Source organism: Strix aluco, chromosome 4, assembly GCF_031877795.1.
Source record: "Strix aluco isolate bStrAlu1 chromosome 4, bStrAlu1.hap1, whole genome shotgun sequence".
Lineage (NCBI taxonomy): Eukaryota > Metazoa > Chordata > Aves > Strigiformes > Strigidae > Strix > Strix aluco.
This window is the reverse complement of record NC_133934.1, coordinates 37,114,568-37,125,691: the sequence shown is the minus strand read 5'-3', so window position 1 is coordinate 37,125,691 and position 11,124 is coordinate 37,114,568. Positions and strand designations below refer to the sequence as shown.

At 48.1% G+C, this 11,124-nt stretch overlaps 1 protein-coding gene across 1 annotated transcript in view; it reads left to right on the top strand.

Annotated features, from left to right (window-relative positions):
- The first annotated feature begins 1,835 nt into the window (after positions 1 to 1,835).
- Positions 1,836 to 11,124, top strand: part of STOX2 (storkhead box 2) — a 150,014-nt gene continuing 140,725 nt past the window's right edge. The window contains exon 1 of the mRNA XM_074822754.1: positions 1,836 to 2,184. Coding sequence (XP_074678855.1) covers positions 1,836 to 2,184 — 349 coding nt within the window. The remainder of the gene's footprint in view (positions 2,185 to 11,124) is intronic.

Sequence of the window (11,124 nt, the reverse complement as noted above, 5' to 3'; positions counted from 1 at the left end):
ACAGTAGTTTCAACAACTAAGACTAGCTCTTTTAACAGGCAATCAACGGCTCAGGTGAACTTTGGGAAGCAGTTTGGAGGACAATGAGGATGCCGGGGGTCTTCTTGCAAAGCTTAGGGCTGAATGACAATGTGAAAGTGCTCCTTTGAAAACTATTGCTGGCTGAGGTGAGGGACATTTTGAGATCTCGCTGTGCTGGACATTTGGGAAGGGGTTAGAAACTTGCTAGCCAGCTTAGGTTCTGTTCCTGGCTCAAAATGACTCACTGTGATTCTGGACAATTCATTTTACCTCTGATTTCCCCTTTGATAGAGTTGGTTTCATAAGAAACTTTCCAGCTTTCTTCCTCGTAAATCTTTTCGGGATGCTGTAAATTTGACCTTCCTTGGTACAGTGCCTAGACAGCACTGGATGAAACCCAAGAAGTAGGGAGCAGGAATATCAGAGGAGCCTGTGTCCTGGAGAAGGAAATGGATGAAACTAGATGGAGAGTGCCATGGGATTTGAATGAAGTTAGAACCGAATGGGTGGCAGTTTAAGGAGGCCAAAAGTGCCAAGGGATGTTGCTGTGAGTGCACTCAGTAAAACACTGTAGCTCATGCACAGCATACGGTGGTGGCTGTAGCCTCTTCAGTTGCAGCTCTTAAACCACTGCCCAGCAGAGTGGCCACTGCCTCTTCTTTCCTCTCGCTCTCCCCTCCTCTGCCTCTGCTTTTGCCCCTCTTCTCTACAGCAGTTTTCTTCCTTGCGTCCTTCGCCTTTCCGGTGCATTCCCATGCTTTGCTGCCCGTTTGCTCCGTGCCACAGTGCCCCACTCCCCGGGGCGAGGCGAGGGCACTGCCGGAGCCACCCGCATGGTCCGCGTGGTCCGCCCAGTGCCAAGGCGACCAACGGTCACAGCCAGTTGAGGAACTCGAGCGCCACTTTCAGCGATGAGAGACTTGGTTTTGCTGTGGTCTTTGGGAGATGTTGGTGAGGTCCCTCAATCCGCTTTCCGTCAGGTGTAACTGGCGCAACTGGCGCCTACAGCTCAGCAACCACCTACCACCTCGACACGCGGCCCAGGCCGGGCTCTGTGGGGAAGGACCTGGGTCCCTCCATTTCTGCTCGTGCATGGCCCATTTTTGCTGAGCTCTCCCTCGAGCCTCACGGGCAGCCGGTGACCTGGAGCACAAAGGAGGCAAAATATTAAACTGCTGGAAAAAAGTCACCAAAGTCAAGAGCGAACCTTGCACTGGCTCTATCACGATCAGACTTCAGTACGCCTCAGACACAAAGTGACACAGGATTACTACGGGTGCAGAAGGTGGTTGTGGACGTTTGGGTGCAGCGGGGTCAGTGCTGCTCGCTGTGTATTTTACCCACAGCCGTGTGGCCGCCGGAAGAAGCACAAATATAACGACCGTGAGACTCGCTGGGATGGTCTGGAAGTGGCTGCGGGATGCCCCCGTGTTTCACGCCGGGGAGGGAAGGGTGAGGTTTCCCGGGACCGGAGGGTGCCGGGAAGCCAGCACCGCCAGCCGGGACACGCAGCGGGGACGGTGCTGCCGCTACCGTGCTGGGGGGGCGGGAGAGGCCGTGGGCTTCCCGCCGGGAGGCGACGGCCGCTGCCCGCTGAGGGGCCGGCACCCGCGGGAGAACGTGCCCGCCTCGCCGGCGGTGCCGGACCGCGCCGCGCCGCGCCGGGGGTGTGCCGGGGGCGGAGCGGCCCGGGCCGGGGCGGAGCGGCGCGGAGAGCGGACAGCCGGCCGCGGGAGGCAGCGCGGCTGCGGGAAGGCATGTCCCTGCCCGTGCCCCTGCCCCTGCCCCTGCCCGGCGGCGGGCGGTGAGCGGCCATGCCGCGCAGGGCGGAGCGGTGCCTGCAGATCGCCCCGCACTCCCTGGCCATCGTGCTGGGCGCCGCGGCCGGGGGGCGGCCGGGGGGCGGCGGCGGCGCGGGGCCGGCGGCGGAGCTGGGCCGCCACCGCATCGGCTACGAGATCTTCGCGGACTTCAAGCGGGAGAACATGCAGCACTTCTGGGACCGGCGGGCCACGGCGGCGGTGGCCGAGACCTTCTTCCTGGGCTGGATCGACGAGCAGGTGCTGCTGGTGCAGGGCAAGGAGGAGCACCTGGAGGTGCTGCGGCAGGGCTGGGCGCGCCGCTCCCTCAAGCCCCCCAGCGGCTTCCACATCAAGTGCCTGGGTAGGTGCCGCCGGGGGGACGGGGGGGGGGGGTGGTGTCCCTCCCCCTCCCAGGGCCGGGCCGGGGACGAGCGCGGCGGCGGCCCCGCGGAGAAGCTGCCCCCGGAGCGCCCGCCGCCGGGGTCAGGGGCTGGGGGGGCGGAAGGGGGGGCCCGGCCCCGCCGCGCCGCGGGATCTGCGCCCCCAAAAGTGGATGGGCGCGGAAGGGGCGAGCGGCGGCGTTCCGAGGATGCGCTGCGAGTCGCTGGGGTTCGCAGGAAGAGCTGCGGGCGGCAGCTGTATGGACGGGTTGGAGCGGTGCGTTCCCCCGTTTCCTTCGGCGGGCGAGGTTAAAACCATAAGTTGTAGGTTTTGGAAACAGGGGGAGATGCCTGCTGTCCTTTGGCGGCTCGCTCCTCGGGCATGCTTTTCGCGGGCGTTCCGCTGCCGAGGGGTCCCGCATCCTCCTGAGCTACGGGACCTTTACACAATTCGGGAGTAACTGCTAACACTTACAAAGAGTGCAAGCTTTTAATTAGAGTTATAATCAGTTCCTTAAAAATAGTAATTTCTAGCATTCGAAATTTTAAAACTTCATTTTAGCATTTCTAGGCTTGCCAAACCAATTATTTCACTTTATATTTGGATCAGCTTGGTAGCTCGAACTTGTGTCACGGTATTGCTGTGAAGGCGCCTTCCACAACAAGAAGCAGGAGTGGGAGATGAGGAATGTATGGTTCTTTTGCAGTGCAGGACAGGTGGCTTTTGGAGCAGTAAATGGCAAGTCTGTTATGCCGCAGTGGGCTGAAGATTCCAGTTACGGTGTGATCCCCCACGGGAGTCCTGCTTGTGTGCAGTGCGGCCTAGGAAGGTGCATATCTCTTCGGGGAAAAAAAATAGCATGGACAGAAAAAATTTTTGTAGCACTTACTTTAACGCAAAAACCTCCCCCACCAAAACAAGAAATAAAACTGTGGCTATTTGTTGTATATACTGGGTAGTCGTGAAGAGCAACAGACCTGAAGTTTTCCTTAGGATTTAAGGTAACTTTCAGCCTTCACAGCTTGAAACGTCAACCTTCTCTTATGGAGAGAAGACAAATTGTGAGTGTTTGTTTTATTGCTGTCAAGGTCTCGTTGCTTCCCACAGCTGCTGCAGTGGTGACGGTGCCTTTTCCGTATGGACAACTTCTATCATCTGTGTCTTATGCGGCAGGCACCTGGAACATGTCACAGAGCTGGAGATGTTTGCTCTGCACTGGGAGGTTCAGATTCTCAAAACAGGATGCTCTCATAAATTTCTTTTAAAAAATGATCTGAGTAAAATTTCTGCAAAGAATGGAGCTTGAATATTTGGTGTGTCTTAGTTTATTTTTTTTTTAATCTCGGTTTTGAATGTATTTAGCTGTCGCTGTCCTTCTGGAATAGGCAGAACAGAGTCTGATCACTTCTGTTCATCTGCAGTCTTGCTTCTCACACAGTTTTCAGACACTTGCTGTCACTCACTATTTCCCCATCAAACTTATTTGAATATTACAGTTTCTTCATGCTGAGGGGGACGCTCAGGACAAGTTGCCCATTTAAAAATGAGTTGATGGACCTTTTTTCCTCATTGTAGAGGAATTCCCTGTGAACCTCTGACAACAAATGAGTGTTGAATAGCAGGTGGTAAATCCTATTCTGGTGATGGAAGAGTTTTCTGCATCCCACCAATATTTAGAGGAGAATAAAAAGTTGATAGGCAGGTAGTGGACTTGGGTTGTGCTGAGGTTTGGATAGAATTGCTATTTGTGGCCAGCAAACAAGGGGAGAGAACCTGCATGTGCTTTCCACCCAAGTCTGTTAAATGCTTATGCTTTTCCTTTTGGAACAAAGTGTGGTGGTAAGCATAGAGATGCAGGCAGCGGTGAGTGCCAGCTGCTCAGTGTAGCTCATGTGGGCTTTTTGGCTCCAGCTGGACCGAGGAGGAAGAGCTCCCGAATGGGTGCCGTTGCTTGATGGAGTGTAAGGGTCAGTGTTTGATTTTTGGGGTGTCCCTGGACCCTACCCATTGGGCGACATTCCTCAGGCCACTGCACAGGAGGACCGTTGAAGGGTGCGCTCTGACCTTGATATTATTAAAGCCAGACATGGAATGTAAACAGGTCTTTGTGGCCTGTTTTAAGATACGGAAACACAACTTTTGCTAGAAGTCCGCGTTAATAAGTAAGCTCACTGGTGTGTAAATAATATGCATTCCTTGGGGGGTTATCTTCACTATGAATTTACAAAAGACTGGAGCCAAAAGTTTTAATTTGACTTTAAAAATAGAAAATGCCTCTCAGTATTTGATTAAAGGGTATGAAAGAAGAGCAGGGACCTGTTGTGCAGTGTCCTTAACTGTGTTAAATGAGATGGGAACATTGATTTTTTTTTTTTTTTTTTAAATTTTTTTCACTGTCTTTTTTCCACACCCAGACTGATAATTCAGGTCTTTTATCTAAGTAGATTCAACTTGCATTTACTGTAAAGTTAGGTAGTTAAAGAAGAATCAAAGTAACGGGCCTGGCCCGTGGGCATGATCATCTGCTGAAATGTGTGTAATTGTATTTTCAACATAATTAGGTGCCTAACGTGTAAATGGCCATGACTTACTTAGGAGCTCTCTCACACTTTATTCTTCACTTTGCAGCATTAAAGCAGTGAACAGTACACCTACAGACAAAAAGAAAAAGGCTCCATACTCTTCAGCTTTTTAAAAAAACTGGTGGGTATCTTGGGCTGAGAGGAAACCCTGCCTGGCTGGGAGGTGAGGAACAGTAATATTTTACTACTGTTAATAAATAACTGATGGGGTCAAGGGGAAAAAGTGGCATGGTATTTTTGATGAAAGTGAAGCTGCTGTTTTCTGCTGCTCTGGCCCAGCCTGTAGGCCCCACGCTGTAGTGGAATAGGGGGGTGCTATGGCAGAGCATAGCAGTGAGGGGGTGCATGGGAATGAGCAGAGGGCTCTAGCTCTGCACCCCAGAGCCATTGGGGTACTTGGGCAATGCTGTGGCAGACCATGGGGTCAGTTCTGGCCTTTTCTCTGGGTTGTCTGGCTGCTTGCAGAAAGGTGGGGATGGCTTTCTGCCCCACCTGCCCCTGCAGCCTGGCTGGGTTGGGGTAGCTGGACAACAAGCTGCCTGCCCCAGAGCGGTGTGGGGAGCATGTCCCAGCATCCCACTGCTGCCTGGCAAGGGGCAGAAATGCCTCCTCTTCTTGGCTGCATGACCTCTATGCACAGGTACTGGAGACTTTTGAACAATGCTTCCCCTCACTTGCATCGTTAAGTGCTAATGTGACCCAGAAGTTATGACTGCAGCCTGACTTTTGGTGTTTCTGACATTTCTTGTTCGTTGTGGTCCAGAGGCTCAGCTAGTCTGATGACTAATGGGTTGTGATGGCCATGGAGATAATAACTGGAGGAAAAAGTAGCTGGTGAGGAGGAGGGAATACTAAACCTCTAAAATGCATAGCGTGTTTTCTGCTGCTGGGATTGTAAAATATAAACCAGGAAGAGACTCGTTGCTGAATAGTTTTCCCACCTTTAAGTCACCCTGGCTTGATAATGAAAAGTTCATGAAAGTGTAATCTGTAGTTATCAGAGACTGGACAGTCCTAATATGCTTGGTGCAGGTGTATCTGGGCCAGAAAGTAAATGGATTCAAATCCACGTGGGATTTCAGTGTCGAGATTCAACTCTTGAACTGTAAAATTAGGCCCTACTACAAAATAGGGCAGGAATATGAAGCACATCAGAAAGTTGCTTTAGTGCTGACAGCTCAGGGCTTGAGGATACAGGGGATAAAGTGTTTCATGTGTGACTTTAAAACTTCTTTGCTAGTTTTCTTAAACTAAATGGTTACACCATAAAAGCTTGCTCAGTGTCCATTTTTGTGATGATCAGAGTTACTCAGGTATTAGGAAACTGGTGGGTGTATCTAGGTTTTTAAATTAAAGAGAGAGCTTTGGGAAACCTGAGCAGTCTTTGAATAAACAAAACCCCCAAACCAGCGCATGCTAAATATGCTGATTTAGAGGGTCAAGGAAACCTTATGCAAACCTGTGGGTCCCGTGATGAAATTCGTTGTCTTTGGTAAGAGTGATTTGAAGCTTTCTTGTAACTTTGCAAGGCTTTTGCAACTTAAGTCTTTAATAAGCGTTCTTATTTTAATAAGATTTCTGTCTTTGACACACCTTCCATTTGCACCCACTAATATTTGTCATCCTGTAAGCTGAGCTTTTTTTTTTCCCCTTTCAGCTCTTCCACGCAAGGCGCTGCTGGTGTAGCAGGATGCTCTACCTTGTTTTCGTGTCTTCATTGCCTTTTGTGTTCCCAGCTGAGACTTCTTTCTCTATCTTTTGCACTTGATTCTGAGTCTCGGACAATGGGCATCTTTGAGAGGTTTTCATACGCTTCATGGAAGGGCCGTGCCCTTTTCTAATGATTGCTTGAAAAGAAGTGACCAAACTTTATAATAACCATTCGTTCATGCCCAGAGCAATTTCTCCAATTAGAAGCTGATGTTTCAAATGGAGTTTTCAAGAAATGTATGTGCAATAATTAAACTAACTAGCAGGAGTTATAATTCAGCAAAGTCGGCAGGGCCGGGCTGTTGTGCATTGTTCCTGCTCGGCCAGGCATAGGCGGGGAAACGTTTTTTTGCTGCGCTGGGAGCTGGAGCTAAGTGCTCCCTTTCTTTTCTCTCCCTGCCATGTTCTCTCTTGCCACCAAAAATTAAATTAACACCCCACCAGTTTAGGTTCAGTAATTTTCACCGTGAGTTTTCCAGTCATTAGCGGATGATTATGGTGCAGTGTAGACTGTTGGACATTAAATGTTATTCATCTATACCCAGTCATAAACCGTGAATTGTCTTTTTTCCTCCCAATTATCTCCTTTATATAATAAAAATTTCTTTTCAGTGAGGGAGCATTAAGTTTCATAGTAATAAAACCTCTGAGGATGAGTTTACTGCACAGTCATCTACACCTTTTGTATGCCTCGTGGTATTACCATGGGAACTTCAGGGGATGTAAACTACAATTTCTCCTTCTGTCCCACCCCAACTTAGAGCTGGTTAGAGATCCACTAAGCACTTTTTATATTTGTGAGGTGGTTACTGCAGCCTTAAAAAAACCCCAACAGAAGGTAAAATTAAGCTAATGGCCTGGCAGAGGTGCTTATGAATTTACTCCCAACTTTGAGCAAAGAACTTCACTGCTCAGAAGTGTCGGATTGGGCCCTTAATGTACTTTGTAAAAGCAGCTTTTAGAAACTCGGGAGAAAGAGGCAAGAGCTAAATGAGTATGGACTGCATGTAAAGTGCCTGATTTCTCAGTATGTCGTTTGTGCTTGTGTTTTGGAGAGTGAAATCTAGGAGTCAGAAATGCTGTTTGCTCTTTAAAGAAAGCTGTGGATAGTCTGCAAGACTAATGCAGGTTGTTTAAAATGTATTGTGAAAATAAAAAACACAGGAAGGAAAGATATGACCTATTAAATGTAATTTCTTTTTATTTTTTTTTCTCGAAGAAGCTTCTCTTGAAAAAGTCAAACTGACGCATGGTATTCATTGTGCAACTCAAGGGAAGGATGTATAAAGTTAATGGCCAGCTAGTACTGTCTCCCCACCTCCTTCCACCCCACAAAGACTGCCATTGTATGGTAGAGTACTTCCTGGTAGCAAATAAGTCATCCAGCCTTGCAAGTTAAGTGTACACTCCGTACGAAGTAGTGATGCTGTAAGGGAACTGTGGTGGCCGAGAGCAGGAGAGCAGCCCTCAGCTGTGGGGCTCTGCGGAAGCACAAGTGGCACTAGGGCCCTCACTCTCTCCATCTCTTTATCTGTGAGTGAGGGTCTGGTCTTTAATTAAACACTCCTCATTTCCCTCCTCAAAGGGCCCTTGTCTTTGCTGGGGAGCGGTGCAGAGGGTGTGCACTGAATGAAGCCCTTGTCAGGTGTTACTCCCAGTGCTTAAATGGGCTCCTGAGCTGCCAGCATCATGTGCTGCCAGGCCGCTCGCTAAATCACCTTTCCATCTGTCCTGCTCCTCTTTTGTACATAGTAATTTTTGGTTTTAAAAAGGCTGAGGTGGATGGGGTGTCTGGGGGCCATGACAAGGGATGGCCACAGGGCCATCAGCCACAGGCACCCCCGTCCTGCCTGCTCCTCTTTGTGGTTTTGCAGCACGAAAACTCAGTAATGCATTCCCAACTTTGTCCCGTCTTTGTAATTTGCTAGTTAGAGGCACGTTGCTTAATATTTTATTTATCAGATTATCAACTTGTAATGATTTTAGTGGGCTAAGTTCACACCTTCTACACATGTTCCCACAGTTTAAAATTTAGCTTGAAATGGGTTTGTTTTGATTCCTGGAGAAATGTGCATTTAGGGCAGCGATGCTACAGGAAGGTCAGCTGTGTATGAAATCACTGCTATCATTGGGCTTGAGTGACAGGTTTTTGATTCGACTCCTTTGTAAATGGCGCGGTAATGAAGTTGGCGCTCTCTCCCAGCTCTTCTGGTGCTGTTGCCTCAGGCCATTCATCCGGATGGTGAACCTGTCCTTCTTTCTGCTGGCCAGCAGAATTACAGCTTGTCCCCTGGGTAGGGCATGCTAAAGCTTTACCACGTTCTCGTCTGCATTCAAGACATCCGTTTAGAGAGGGCAGCAGCAAAGATGCAACCCAGACAGATTGGGTGTCCTCCAAGACTCTTGGCATCCAAAACTACCTTCTGAGCAACATCACACCTTCCCTTGGCTTTGACAAACATACCATGGCCAGGCTTCTCTTTTCTTTTGGTGGTCAAGGAAAGGCTGAAGTGTTCGAAGAAAATAAAATCTGCAACCAGATGGTGGTTTCCCCTTCAGAAACTGTGGCTGTGAAACGTGGGGATGGGAGGAACTTCTGTAGCAGTAGCAGAAATTTAATGGGGTTCTGAAAATTCAAGCTCTCTACAAACTTTGTTTCTTTGGTTTAAATACAAAAGCATAAATGTTTTGATTATTTTCTAATGATGTTGATGGCTGGAAATGTTATTGCAGTCTCCAGTTTCCAGTATCGAAACTGCTCCCTGGGTGGGCCCGTTCTGGAAAGGTTTTTAAGGCTATTATGTTCTTCTTGGAATAAAATCCCTTCACCTAATATGTAAACATGCTTTCTTCTGTCCGGTGTACTTGATCCCTCAGTTTATGACCTGGGATTTCACCTGAGACCTCTGAGGAGAAATATCTGAATGTTAAGAATGTACAAACACGTATATTTTGATGAAACAAAGTGCTTTCCCATTGACATTTGAGCAGGTCTTCACAGCTCCTTTTTTAATTGGGCTCCTGTTCTGAGCCACAATAGCAATAGAGCACGCATTCAAAGGTTGATAACTACCCAGGGAATCTGCATAGTGGTTCTTCTAGTTGCTTTTTTTCTGTAGCAGAAAAGCCATGGTTGTAATATTGCCTATTTTTCATTTTCTTATGAAAGAAAGTCACTATACTGTGCACGTAAATATGCACAATATAATGACTTCTGTAGTGTGTTTTCTGGAGCTGGATATACTTCTAACCCATGCAATATGAGAATTCATTGTTGTTCTTCTGTGGGGGGGTGGGATGGGACACTGAAACAGCAGAAGTCTGAGTAAAATACAGCAGCCCTTTAGCTTAACCTTGAATGCCATTATCAGATGATTAACAAAGGGTTATGCAGGTGTATCAAAGATTGCTCTTTAAGAAAGGCAAACCAATTCACTTAAACTCTAGGAAATGACTCCAAACTTGGTTCTTTACAAAATCACTGTGACAGTGAAAAATGTTGCTATTTGAAGAGCATGATTTGGGTACCTCCATGAAGTTTTAAAGCAGTTTTTGCTAGCTGTTAGTGCTTCAGAAGGTACATATGCTAGCTCATGCTTGCCTTTGGAGGAGAATGAGGATGCCAAAGGGCCCATTGCTGTCCCCAGTACAGGGAATCTCACTGAAAGAGCGGAGGAGGGCTCTTGGAAGGTGACAAGTCCCAGTGGTTTTCCCAATAACATGGCCTAAAATGCAGTGGTCAGCAGGACTAGGCTGGCCACAGGGGAGGCCGATTCCTCCTCCTGGTGCCAACAGAAGGGGAAGAAAGGTGTGTTTTGGGAGGGGAAGACCTGGGGCTGGACTGTGGCTGAGCAGTGGCTTGGTCCCTGCATTGGTAGTGGGGCAGCGCTTCGCTGTGTCCATCCTCACCAGTAACCGCAGGTCCAGTCACTCCTGCTTATCTGCCACCTTGAAGTTGTGTGTGCAGTAACGCAGCACCTCTCACTGGGTGTTCGGAGGCTCTCGAGGAGTGAGACTGCAAGGATCATGTTTAACACTGCAGCTGTAGAACTTGCAAGGTGTTAGCATTAGAAGAAGCTAGGTGCTGCCAGTGTGTTCGAGCTTTGGCAGCAGAGTCTTAGGTATTATTATGGGGCTATGAGTATTTTAAAAATGGGAACTTTTTTTTTTGTCCTTTAAAAAAGGACTATACCAAGTCTAGTGAAACTTTTAGCTTAAGAAGAAAGACAAATGAATATTCATTCTTTCAGGCTGTAGTTGTTTTTTCTACTTTGGTCATAATATGCATGGATATCTTTCTATATGGAAAGAATATGGAAGAAATAGATAGTTTTCTGGATACATCAGCCTTTCTCCAGGTGAGGAAGACTTAATAGCCTAATAAATATATTGTGTCTACTTACATTGTCTTACTTCTATCCTTGGGTCAATGAGTTTATAGAGCCCTGCAGCTGTGCCAGTAGCAACGCATACAGTTCATTACTGATGCCCTTCCCAAAGAGATCAACCCAACATAAATGGGATTTATCACTGCCTGTTAATTTATTGTGTTTAAATTCTAGAGAGGTAACCAAAGTCCTGTAAGCTCCATGTGATGCTGCAGTGAACTTCTGTACGTTTGGTGTGGT